This window comes from Cygnus atratus, chromosome 16 (genome assembly GCF_013377495.2).
Source record: "Cygnus atratus isolate AKBS03 ecotype Queensland, Australia chromosome 16, CAtr_DNAZoo_HiC_assembly, whole genome shotgun sequence".
NCBI lineage: Eukaryota > Metazoa > Chordata > Aves > Anseriformes > Anatidae > Cygnus > Cygnus atratus.
The window spans coordinates 8,354,565-8,366,592 of record NC_066377.1 but is presented as its reverse complement, the minus strand read 5'-3'; the positions used below and the strand labels follow the sequence as shown (position 1 = coordinate 8,366,592).

The window sequence follows — 12,028 nt, the reverse complement described above, 5'->3', positions numbered from 1 at the left end:
TTACAGAGGTAGGAAGTGCTCTTTCCAGCAAGGGCACAGATTCTATGGCTAGACCATTAATACCCATTAGTGCTTCTGTGCCATCCAGTAAGCTTCCATGTGTGAGAGAATTTGTCTTCAGTAAAATTCACCAAGAATCAATGGCATGAGGTTATTGCAGCAGCAAAGACTAAGGGATGTGTCTGCAGGAATGCATAGGAGGTATGTATCCATGAGGATATAAAGCTCGATAAGACCTTTTTAAGTTAGACAAGAGAAGGCTGGACTAATGTTAATATTGACCTGGACTGAATCTGTAGGGGAGGCACAGTACAGAAGCTAATTAGGGACACTTAAAACAAATGAGAACGAAATGTATACTTGTACAAATGAGCAATGCTATTTCTACAAATCGCTGCAATCCCTGCAGGTTGTTTTCCTAAACTAATTGTAAAAGGAAGACTAACTTTTCCTGCTGCTGCCTCCTTGAGGAAGAACTGTAACTGTAAAATATCGTGCAATAAAATGTGAGAACAATATTTGAGGAAAAACTACTTTGCAAGATCACAAGTTTGCTTTCTGTGACAGCAGTCAGTCTATCTAGCCATTAGCTGCCCAAAAAAGTCTTCACTCAGCGCACGATCAGAGATGTGAATGCATTCTGCCCTAAATATGAGAAAACAAAACTGGAGACAGGTCTCCTCACACTCACCCATAAAATTCAACCAAGAAAAAGTGTTAGCGTTTGTCACAAAGTGGGTCTTAAACTGGGACCTCATCTCTGCACTTGTACCCAGCTTGTATGTAAGCAAAAAGTAAGAGAAACAAGTTATAGCCACTATGTCAGTCAAACATTTACTCTATTTTGTGAGTTTATTGGTGCAAATATTTTACCTGCAAGTGGCATTAATCTTCTTACCTTATACAGAAGGTGAGGTTCTTATCTTAACTCTCAAGCCAAAGGAGAAATACTTCGTTATAAACTCTCAAGATCATTTCCTACCCAGTCTGTCCTTTAAATACCAACAGCATTTAACTTTTCTCAAGGTGTTAAGCTCTTAATGAGGTGTTAAAATTTCAGTTATTTTATGAAATTCAAAATTAATGTATGGTTGCAGATAGGCTTGCTTGGATTTTCAAAAGGAATAAATTGATACACACACGGTATAAATACAGGAGAAAGATTGAGATTAGTGCTAAATAATACCCCCTTTGAAGTTTTCTTGTTACTTTGAGATTAGCTGTGGCTAAAACTCAAGTTTTAGACTTGACAGAATTATTTCTGATGAACATGGTTGTTGTATGTGGTCATGCTGAAGAGGAATCATAAGCTTTGAGGTAGCTTCGTAAACAGCTTCCAATACTAACATGCAGAAAAATATGCGTTGGGTGGTAACAGTATTGTTCTTGGATGCTGTAGAAGTATGCAAGAAATGTTACAGCTGATTCTTGGAGAGGTGAAATCATAGCTAAGACTTAAGAATTCAGACTCCTTGTGCAGCTATGATAGATCAGTTGTGTACTTTCCTTGTCAAATAGGAGGTAAATGCCTCTCCAAGGACTTAGTGTAGTATGCTTGATTTTAAAAGTGCTTTGGAAATATGAAGCATGAAGTGACTTGAGGAAGTACTTGGCTATTTTACCAGCATTTCTCGTTACAGCCATTTAGAAGTGTTGCTAATAAGATATAATTTCCTGTTCTTCCAATTAACATTTCTTTCCACTTGAACTACTACTTTATTACCTGAAAGTATAAGGAAATACCTTGCATTTCATCAGTGTGAGAGATTTATGCTGGGCTCTGTGTTACGTTTAAGAAAGTATTTAAGAGCATATTTATTGCCACCCACGTTTCCTTTCCAGAGGAGAACACGGTTTTTCCTCTGTAGTGCAATGAGTTTTTTCAGAATGCTTTCTTTGAGCACCTGGTGTAATACCCAGTTACTGATAAGACTATTTTCCTTTTTTTATAGTCACAGATGCGTTGGCAGTGCTCAGAAACATGGAATAGAGTTGGAGGGACAGATGAGAATAGATGATATGACAGGAACTAGCGAAGGTAGGGACGTCATCCAGTCCGGGGGTTCGTACTTGAATAAAAAACATCTTATTGGTGTGGCTAAAACAGATGAATCTGTCTCAATCTGGCATGCCTAAAGAAATTCTTAAAATAAGCAGCCTAGTTTTTCACAGCTGCAAGACAAAATGGAGAGAAGATGAAACAGCAGAAAGCAAATAAGAGATGCTGATAAAGAATACAAATGCCCCAACATACTGCAGAGAGGAATACTTAACTTTGCAATAGCTAAATTTTTTCTATTATTAGACTGACAGCTTAATATAAGAGATACTATCTTTACTTGCAAGCCTTGCCTCTTGCTTTAGACTCATGGCTGTAACAGTGTTACCTCTATGGACAAGAAGGGTATTCCTGTTGTGAGACACTGGATTTTTCAGTGGCTTCCATTTTTTTTCCATTTTTTCTTTTGTTTCTTTGCTATTATTCTGGATGCTGTAGACCCAGTTTAAAAAAAAAAAAAAAAGTGGAGTTCCTATCTTTCTGTTGGAAAATGCAAAGGATTTGGAAGCTTTATGCTGAGGAGAAAGCACTGAATATATAAACAGATTAGTGTAACTTTCTGAATGCTACATGAGGTTACATAAAAGGTTGGAACTTCAGTTCAGAAATTTTAAATCGTAGTAGCTTAAATCTAACAACATCCTTCATACTCTTTTTTTTCTGTAAAACAAGAAAAGTAGGTATCTTCTTGCAAACTTAAAAGTAAATGGGATAAAATTAAATGCAAAAACTACTTGCAAAAGACAATCTGGGCATTTTATTAAATATTGAAATGCTATTTACTGTCTTTCAAAAATATTTCAGGTGGTTACTAGTTGGATCTTTATAATGTAGAAAAAATAAGATTCTTTGAGTTGTCATGCAAAGTTGGTAGCTTGAAAAAAATATCAGTAATTCAACATGTGTCTGTCCCTGTATTTTGACTGTATTTATACTGATAAATTACTTGTTAGGATAGTGAATATGAAATATTTATCCCAATCTTATAGATAAGACAAAGGTCATGAAGCCATTTGGTCAAAGAGCAGAAATGCATTGTCTATCTTGTTCTTTTTAGCACTGTTTTCTTGAGAGGTTTCTTCTACAGTAAATAGTGACACTGCTAAAGCTCACGTGGACGATATAGTTTATACAGAAAAATCAGGAGGGATCTAATTTAGTGGTATGCTTTTCCAAGCATCTAAAATAAATATTGACTTGCTGTGTTTAAACTTAAATCCAGAACTGCTAAGTGCAGTAAGGGAAGCAACTGATGTAAAAACAGTAACAGTATAGCAGAACTTTACCTGTAAAGGCTTCCTACTATAAATGCGTGTTCAGTATTATTACATAACTGCAGCAGTGGGCTTTTTCTAATATGGGAATATTTCTAGTCTAGCAGATCTTGTTAAGTCTTTTCTTGACACTCCCCTGACTCTGTGGTTCTAAACATACCTCTTCACATGCTTTCTCCTATTTGAGATAACTTAGTTTTGTAACCGTTAATCTGTGATGTACAACAGAAGTCAGAACTATTTCATTCTGCTCTTAAAGCTTCCCAAGTATGCTTTCCAGATCTCACTGGAGTTTAATCTAGTGCACCTTTCAAACATACACAGTACAGACCCCTGGGACTACAGCATAAATGGTAAAGGAGTGGCTGAGCAGAGAACAGGACTGTGTTGTTAAGGAGTGCAAATACATAGCAAGAAGTCTGCCCAGACCTGGGGAGTTCGCAACTGAAACAAAGGAAACAAAGGGTGTTTGGAGACTTACGCCCAGAGATGCTATGTGTTTTCTCTCTATGCAGTGTTGGTGAGTGGAAGATCAGGTTTTGCAAATACCTTACAATTTTTTTCAGATAAGCGCTTTTTAGTCGCAACTGAAGCATAAAAGGGTCTGTCTGGTGCTATTGTCAGGAATGACATAGGGTAGATTCAGATCAACAGGGCTGTTCCTACTCAAAAAAAAAAAAAAAAAAAAAAAAAAAGGATCTTGGGGAGAAACCCTGCAATCTGTTAGCTCTTTTTTTCTGTTTCTTCATGTACCTCTTCAAGCCTGATTTCTTTGATCTTCACAGCAAACCACAGGCTATAAATTTGGCATTTCTTTATGAATGCTGAAGTGAATTTAAATTTCTTCCATTATTCAGCAATAATATGGTGTTGCCCAAATCCAAGAAAAGCTTTGGATGACAGTGCAGGCCTGTTGTAGTCTTTGGCTCTGCAAGCACTAAAAAGTAGTTTTATATGGTATTCTTCCAGTATTTAGTATTTATATAGTATTTTTAATAGTAATTCACAATGAGAATAATGCTCTGGTGTCTGGTTAGTGCTCTAGTTTCTTCGGGGAAATGGATGACATTTTATCTAGCTTTGCTCAGGTTTGCTCTCCACAGTGTCTAACAGATTTTCCTCTTCCTGGGCTGTGGCTGTCTGCAGATGGAACTCCAATTAGATGTCTCAACCAGTCAGTGTGAAATTCTGCATGTTGCTTTGTTGCTGCTGCCACAGAGTCCCCTTGACCCTAGTATAAATGCCCCATACGGGCTGCGTGGCCCAAGCACCTTTCAAGGGCAGGCCGTTTCTGACCCCTTGCAGCTGAGAGAGCAAGCAGACTCTCCCTGCTCCAGGCACCACTCCTTGAGGCACATTAGTCAGCAGGTAGGGCAGGAAGAACAGCTAATGTACCACGAACAGATGGCCCTTTCTGTCTCTGTTCGAACTGCCGTCTTGATCATCTGTCTTTGTCTAAAATGCTGCTTTGGTTTAAGATTGGACTGTAAAGGAGCCTAACGCAGAAAAATCCGGAAGGTTGCAGAAGCTTCCACAGCATGCCTCCTGTAGCTCTGTCTGTGAGGAGGATGCCAGGAGGTTTCGGTAGCTTGGGTATGGGGTCAGGGTCGGGGCTCTGCCTCACAGAAACTGGGCTGCAGGCTGTTTGAATTCTCAGTTGCACACAGGGAAGTGCATGGCACAGAGCGATTATGAGCATTTAAAAGCTGCGCTGCTAGCTGCAGCCTTTAATATCCAAGTGAGTCAAAACGTGGCACTGAGTCTGGCACCTTATCTCTGACTATCTAATCTCCCCTCTAGCCTGCAGTGCAGGCTTGTTGAAGCAAATCACTAGAAAAAACTTGATTTTTTAAGCGTGGCAGGGGGAAGCTGTGTGGCTCCGTATGGCTGTGTCTGACGAAGCACTGCTCCGTGACTGAAGTGGTACGGCTGTAACCAACCCCTTTAAACAACCCTGAGGCCCCCTCTCCTCAGAGAGCCCCCGGGGGGGCGGTGGGCAGCTATTCAACCCCCCCGTCTCGCGCCCGGTCGGCGCGCCCCCGCTGCGCGCTCCCGTCCGCCGCCGCTGGGTGGCGCGCGCGGACCGCTGAGGGGAGGCGAGGCGGCGGGCAGGCCCCGCCGGGGGCCGTGAGGCGGAGCGGCGGCCGGGGGCGGAGCGGGGGCCGCCGGTAGCTCGGCCGGGACCCGGCGAGGCGATGCTGCGGCCGGGGGCACCGCCGGAGCCCCAGGTGGGGGCTGAGGAGAGCGAGGTAGGAAGGGGGAGGAGGGGGCTGGGGGTGGTGGTGGTGGTCGGGGGGCTCCCGGTGCCGGGCTGAGGTGAGCGGGGCGGCTCGGCGCGGGGCTCCCCGCGGGCACGGCTCGGCGACCTCCACTCGTCCGGCCCCAGCTGCCCTCTGAGGGAGCTCCTGCGGCGCCTCCAGGCTGCGGGGATCGGCACCGACCTCCCCTCGGAGGGGCTGCCGGCTCCCTGCTGCTGCTGCTCCGGCGCCTTCCTCCGTTTGGTTGGGGGCTTTGGAGGGTTTGGTGTGGTTTTTTTTTTTTTTTTTTGGTTTTTTTTTTTGAGACAGGGAGTGTTTGCTGAAGGAGGGCCTAGTCGTCAGGGGTCTCCTGTGTCAGGGATGCGATGCTGGGGCAAGTTGAGCAGCAGCTGGGCTCCTGAAGAGCAGAATAAGTGATTTCATGCTTTTTGTTTGTTTGTTTTTGAATGCAGATGGATGTGGCTGCTACTCTGTCATTTGTTTTTGTGGAAACCGAGTCCTCTGGTGACTAAGGTCGGGATCAGAGCGCTGCTGTGATGGAGTGGAAGGATGCTTAGCTTGAGGAGCTTAGTTGCGTGTGGTCACCTCTCGGACACAGTCTAGCTGCGTAGCTCCGTCGGGATGGTGACAGTGGTGATCACTCACAGCACTCTCACCGTGCTGGTAAGGGCAGGGAGCATTTCAGATCCCTGAATGCAAAGAGAAAGGTTCTGAATTGCACTTGGTAGGTCATGTTCCCCTAGAAAAGAGAGGAAATCCATGAAAACAGAAAATTGAGAGCATTTTCAAGTATCTCCCTTTCTGACCTGCAGGTAGCTCCTATCTCACGTGAGTCTGGAGATGATATGAGGTGACTAACATTCTCTTCAGGCACATTAGTTTACAATTCTCTCTTGTAAGGAGAAAAAACACTAAAATTACTGTCTTCAAAACAACTTTTTTTCTCCCTTCACTTTGGCAGTAAAGTGTTGGTGTGTTTTATATTTGTCTCCAGGAAAAAAAATAATGGGAAAATTTTTCCTCAGTTTCACTATGCTATTTTCCATATTTCTCTGCCTTTACATCGTCACTCCATCAGTTTCATCTTTCCAAATGTGGCTATATGTACTTTGCAATAAAGCAGACCAGTTACATACAAATTTTGGAATCACTGTTCTGTTTTTTATGTTCAGTATTTTCAGGGAGGTGATATAATGCTTAGTCTATGACATCCACATAATTTTCATGTGGTTAAACCACTGACAGCTTTTGTCTTACGTCTGGATTCAGATCCACTTCACTAGTCGTCCAGGCATCTATAGTAGGCTGGAAACAAGTACTGCAAATGTTATTAACAATTACAAAAGCAAATTTCCCAGCTTGGTTAAGATGACATTGCAGAGTGAACTGCTTAGTAGGGAAGAAGTTTCACTGAAGTATTTGCTCATGTCAGCTGTTTGGATTCTGTTGGTTTTTGTTTCAAGTACCACTCAAGCTGGTGTTAAATAAAGAAGACCTGCCAATTAATAAAAACAAGCTTCATGTATAGAGTTGTATGGCAGATAGTGTGTTTTTATAACTGAGTGCCAAGCCTGTTAGTTCGTTCAGGGAATACAGAAACTACTTGTGCTCTTTGCTACTTGCAAGTCATTCTGTTTCCTTCAGGCATCTTCTGCTGTTATTAAGCACTCGTTTTAATGCCGATCTTTCTTGATCCTTGCACATATTGGTAGTTTGTTCAGAGCAGTGATATAATTAAGGTATTTTCCTACGCAGGGATTAATCATAGCTTTCACAGCACGTTCTTAAGTGTCTCTTCCTGTGGGCCTTGTATTGCTAGCTCAGCTTTGTTGTGTATCACAAACAGTATTGATGAAATCACAATGAAGGCTGTCGGTTCCTTTTCACAGAAAGAGTTGCCGTAGTTTAGCTTTTTATTATTATTATTTTGTGATTAGCAATTACCTCTAGCATATAATTCCTAATTTTCACTATGATTTTTTAATTTTGTGTAACATTTGTAGCAAATAAAACTATGATAATGATGGAATTCAAAATAAGGTATTTGTGGAGTCCAGTGGAAGATTTTGCTAAATGAAGGCTTCCAAGACTCTGCTGCATGGCATATTATCCTGTCTGATATGAAGATATCCTGCAAATTGTTATGAAAGACTTCTAGTTTTATTCCTGAAATGCACTTGCCATTCTGCTCTTCTTGTTTTCCTCTTATGCATTGATTGTTTTTTCAGTATTCTGAAGCTGGCATAGGAGGACATCGTACTGAAGAACCTGATAATTTTCAGCAATATTGAAATGTACCTTCCTGGTTGAGTTTGTTGCTATAAAGAGCAGTGTGATTCTCTGGTTTGGCTATTTTTAGTTTTCTGTGCCTACCTTTTCATCTTAATGACATGCTAGGAGAGCACTTCATGTTCTGACAAAGGCAGCTTAACGTTTTGACTGAAAGTGGAAGGCTTTTTTGGAAAACTTTGTAGAAGAGATTTAACGTTGATTTTTTTTAAATGTTCTATAATGAATAAGTTGCAATGTTATATTCATGTATCACAGGAATGACGGATTGATGGTATACAATACCTGACCCAAATGTTTGTATAAAGGAACAATCTTGAAATAAAAAAATAAATACATGTATGCAGGGGCAAAGCAAATAAATAGTTTCAAGGTTGCATGAGAGCATAATACTCAGGTTGAGGCAAAGTGAAAGTAGCGGTGGGGGGAGTTACATAAGTTTATCTTATCTAGGGCTTGGAATAGAGAGGGAAGAGATTGCTGTTGAGGAACAAAGGCATCTAAAGGGAAGTGGTGAGGAATAGATTTTACTATGGGTACAGTATATAATACGTAAAAGAAAGTCTGAAAAAAAAGCTAACCTCAAAGCTAGACTGCATGTTTTTTCCCTCTAAGTTACAAACAGAAGTCATGGTTTTAATTATTTTGTGTTTTCTTTCCATGAATAAACAGGAGAATCAACAGTGGATAGAAGGGAACGTTAAAATGCCATCTGGAAGTGGTGCTGTTGTGCCTTTGGCTAAGGTTTTGGGATACGTTAACACTGCTATTGAAAGATCAAACGTCACTGCACCCCTCACTACCTGTTTTCTTTGTCAGTACTAGCCTTAGTGTGACTGTGTAATGAATTGAGTTGACAAACTGATCTGAGCTAACGTGATTTGGCAAAGAAATTAATGGTTAATTTTCAACCCAGAATAGTTTCTGATTCATTCTGCTGAGAATGTTTCTCCTCTTGCATGGAAAGTGTTGACTTTAGGGGCATAAGTGAGTGATGGAAGACGATAGACTATTTTTATCTTCAATGTCAGCTTATACAATTTTAAAGTGATTGTGAAATTACTGTCTTAACCAAGGAGGATTTGTCACCCCATGTTTTCATCATAACTTTGAAATGTATTTAATGGGCTTTATTTCAGATCTTAGTGATAAATATACAATAACTCCTAGAATCACCTGCAAGGAGCTCATATGGTCTGCTCAGTAAGTACCTAATTAAAGACAATTGTAAAAGTGTTGCTTACGCTGTGATTTGCAGCAGGTCCCTCTTAACCATGTGGGAAGGTGTTGTAAACGTTTTGAGCCCCTAAGAATGTTGTTTTCCTCTCTTGCAATTGATAAGAAACTGCTAATTATTTGTGGCCAAGTTTTTTTCAGATGTATAATTTTGGCTTTTTTTTCCTGCCTACTGTGCTTTTCTGCAAAAGCATGCCTTGAAGAAATAGTGTTAAGGTTTGTTTGCATCTATTTGCTATTGTTTTGTATTATTGTTGTCTTCTGTTATGTTTCAGGCTGTGTAACACTTCTTAGAGTAAAGACTAAGGACTGCGAATCTGTTTGGAATTAGCTTAATCTTATTCTTGGTGGTGTCAATAAACTTTGCTTCTGCCCTTAAACACATGCTATTCCACTGTTTGAATCTTTATGAACATTACAAACGCAAGGTGCTCATGGTGGGTATTTAGCAGTAACATATTTAGCTAGTAACGTCAGCAAGCTACCTACCTGACCTGAAGCGGGTCTGCACGTTTAGTCAGAGCAGGACAGTAGCCTGTACAGCTAATGCAGCTTCATTACGTGGATGTTTCTTTAATGCATCCCTATTAAATTAGTGGAATTTCCTCTTGCTTTGTAGTTATGCAATTCATGATAGCTACCATTGGACAGCCTTTTCAAAGCTGTAAGTCTGGTATCAGCTCTGGACTCTCTCTTTAAGCTAATTGTGCTAGCCCTGAACATGTGGCTGTGTGAGTGGCTTCAGGCCTGTGAAGCTGACTGCACAGACTTGCCAAGAAATGTCTGAGTTTGATAGAATTGTTCTGTAGGCCATCTGATACACGCACCACCCACTGCGATTGCTCTGCTGTAAAATACACTTAACAAAAAGCTACCAATTTGTTTCTCTGCCTTATGAAGACTTCAAGAAATCAGACTTTCAGACTCAGAGCTTCCAATTTTCTTCCACAAACTGTGTCTTTCAGCAACATAAAGTCACTGAGAACTCTCTCTTACTTGAAAAGAATGCATTTTTCTGTTGTTTAGCAGTGATCTTTTCAGAGCTAGCCTGTGTGTAGTGGGGTGAAAGAGCGCTCTTTCTTTTTTGAGGGGAAATTAGATGTGGAAATTCTGGTCCTTTATTTAAGCATGCAAAGGAGCAGCAGAAGGAAAACAGCTTCTCCACACAGAAATCTTTACTTCAGACAGACATGGAACAGATTGTTGGGAGATGTAAACTGATGTTAGCACTACTGAAATCTATGCATTGATTTACAGCATCCATGGATCTCTTCTGATAAACCTGTGGAGTGTAATGTGTCTTGAGGTTTCTTCTGTCCAGATGTGTACACAAAACGAGGCTGGGAAACTTTTGTGGATAGGTTTTAAATCTTGTGTAACTGACATTACATTGTGAATGTAACTTGATAGCTTATACCACCATGGCGACTTCACATAGAGTTCATGTGAGACACAGACAGCTCAGGAAATAACATCAGCAGGCCACCAGGTGTGGTCACTAAGAGGACACAAAACAGCTTCTAACAGTTTCTCTGAGATGATACGTGCAAGCCTAACTCAGTGCTGGTCTAAGATATTTGCACAGCTTTTGGGCCAAGTTGGGTCATGTTCAAGCTACTCGGACCATGGCCAGAGCTCCTATCTGTGTTCTGCTCAATAGGTATACACGCCTACAGCGTGTCCTTTATATACACATCTGTGTTTGCCCTCATGAAAACAGGCACTGTTTTTTTCCGTGTGCTTAAGGCTTTTCTGTCACCTTTCTCTTCCTCTTTGTGACATCATAATTTGTCCTTTTAGTTTTTGAATCACTGTCCTGAATGTGACTCCAGTGTTCATAGATATGACTGCCCCTGCATTTCAACCAAGCTATCTTCTCTTCTGCTAACCAAGAAAGCTACCCTAGAGCTGTACATCCCAGCCTCTAGCCTATCCCACTGTCACTGTATTCTCAAGTTGGTAATGAGGAAATATCTTTTTGTAGAGAAAACTGAGAATGACGGCAGAAATATTTGATATATATTGAAGATGATGAGTGTTTTACATTTTCACATCTTTCACATGAATTACTTCAAAATTTGCAGCACACTTCAATTCTGTTTCAATTCTGCAAGTTCTCTATGCATCTGCATGTTTATCTTCTGTTCTGCTGAAATACGAACTGGCATTCCACAGATAAGCAGGAATTTATTACATTAAATTGGCTATTGCTAAACCCATTTGAGCACAGTTTATGTATCAGGAATCTCATTTGTTTACTGAGGCTGTGACCATTGCATGGCTCTCCCTTCCTGGAGGCACAAGGATCTTAGGAGTTGAGCCTTGCCCCAGCGTGCATGATTTGCAGACTTTTGCCTTCCTTATCACCATCTTAGTGTCAGTGCAGAAGCTACCTCCTGGGATACCTTCATATCTAAAACTGTTCCCTCAAACCTTTTCTGCTGCAAAAGTTGGCTGCAAATAGGTCTCCAGACATGTAAGAACACCCCCTTCATGCTGGAAAGATGACTTAGGCTCTCTAGAGAATGATTTCTCCATTTATGTGGAATGGGTTTTATGAGGTAAATGAGAAGTTGGATGCCAGTGACCACCGTCAGTCTACGCAAAGCACAGCCTTTTGGGCGATCTTATGTATACATCAGTCTTACCATTTGCTTCCATCTGAATCAAGTTCAAGTTGCTGTAACACTAAAATACATTTGGAGTCAGGTGTTTTCCATTCTACCCACTGCTGACAAAGTGCATTTGTCGTATTCTTTTTCCTACGCCCTTCTCCTATCTGATGCCTTTACACAATAGCAACTCCCTTTCTTGTATAGTTTCATGCAAGGGAGATCTCATCTGTTTTAGAAGGTCCTTGGGCATTTCTAGGAGCGGCAATAAAAAATCTTGGGAGTTCACTTGACTGTTAC

The 12,028-nt window shown here is 41.0% G+C and overlaps 1 protein-coding gene and 1 long non-coding RNA gene across 2 annotated transcripts in view; both read left to right on the top strand.

Annotated features, from left to right (window-relative positions):
* Positions 1–5,468: 5,468 nt before the first annotated feature.
* The window catches only part of BCAS4 (breast carcinoma amplified sequence 4), a 40,723-nt gene continuing 34,163 nt past the window's right edge, over positions 5,469–12,028 (top strand). Inside the window, exon 1 of the mRNA XM_035548065.2 lies at positions 5,469–5,582. Coding sequence (XP_035403958.1) covers positions 5,529–5,582 — 54 coding nt within the window. The 5' untranslated portion in view covers positions 5,469–5,528. The remainder of the gene's footprint in view (positions 5,583–12,028) is intronic.
* LOC126913497 (uncharacterized) lies at positions 6,113–9,496 on the top strand. The gene is made up of 2 exons (XR_007708909.1): positions 6,113–6,254; positions 8,553–9,496. It is a non-coding gene; the product is annotated as an uncharacterized LOC126913497 (long non-coding RNA).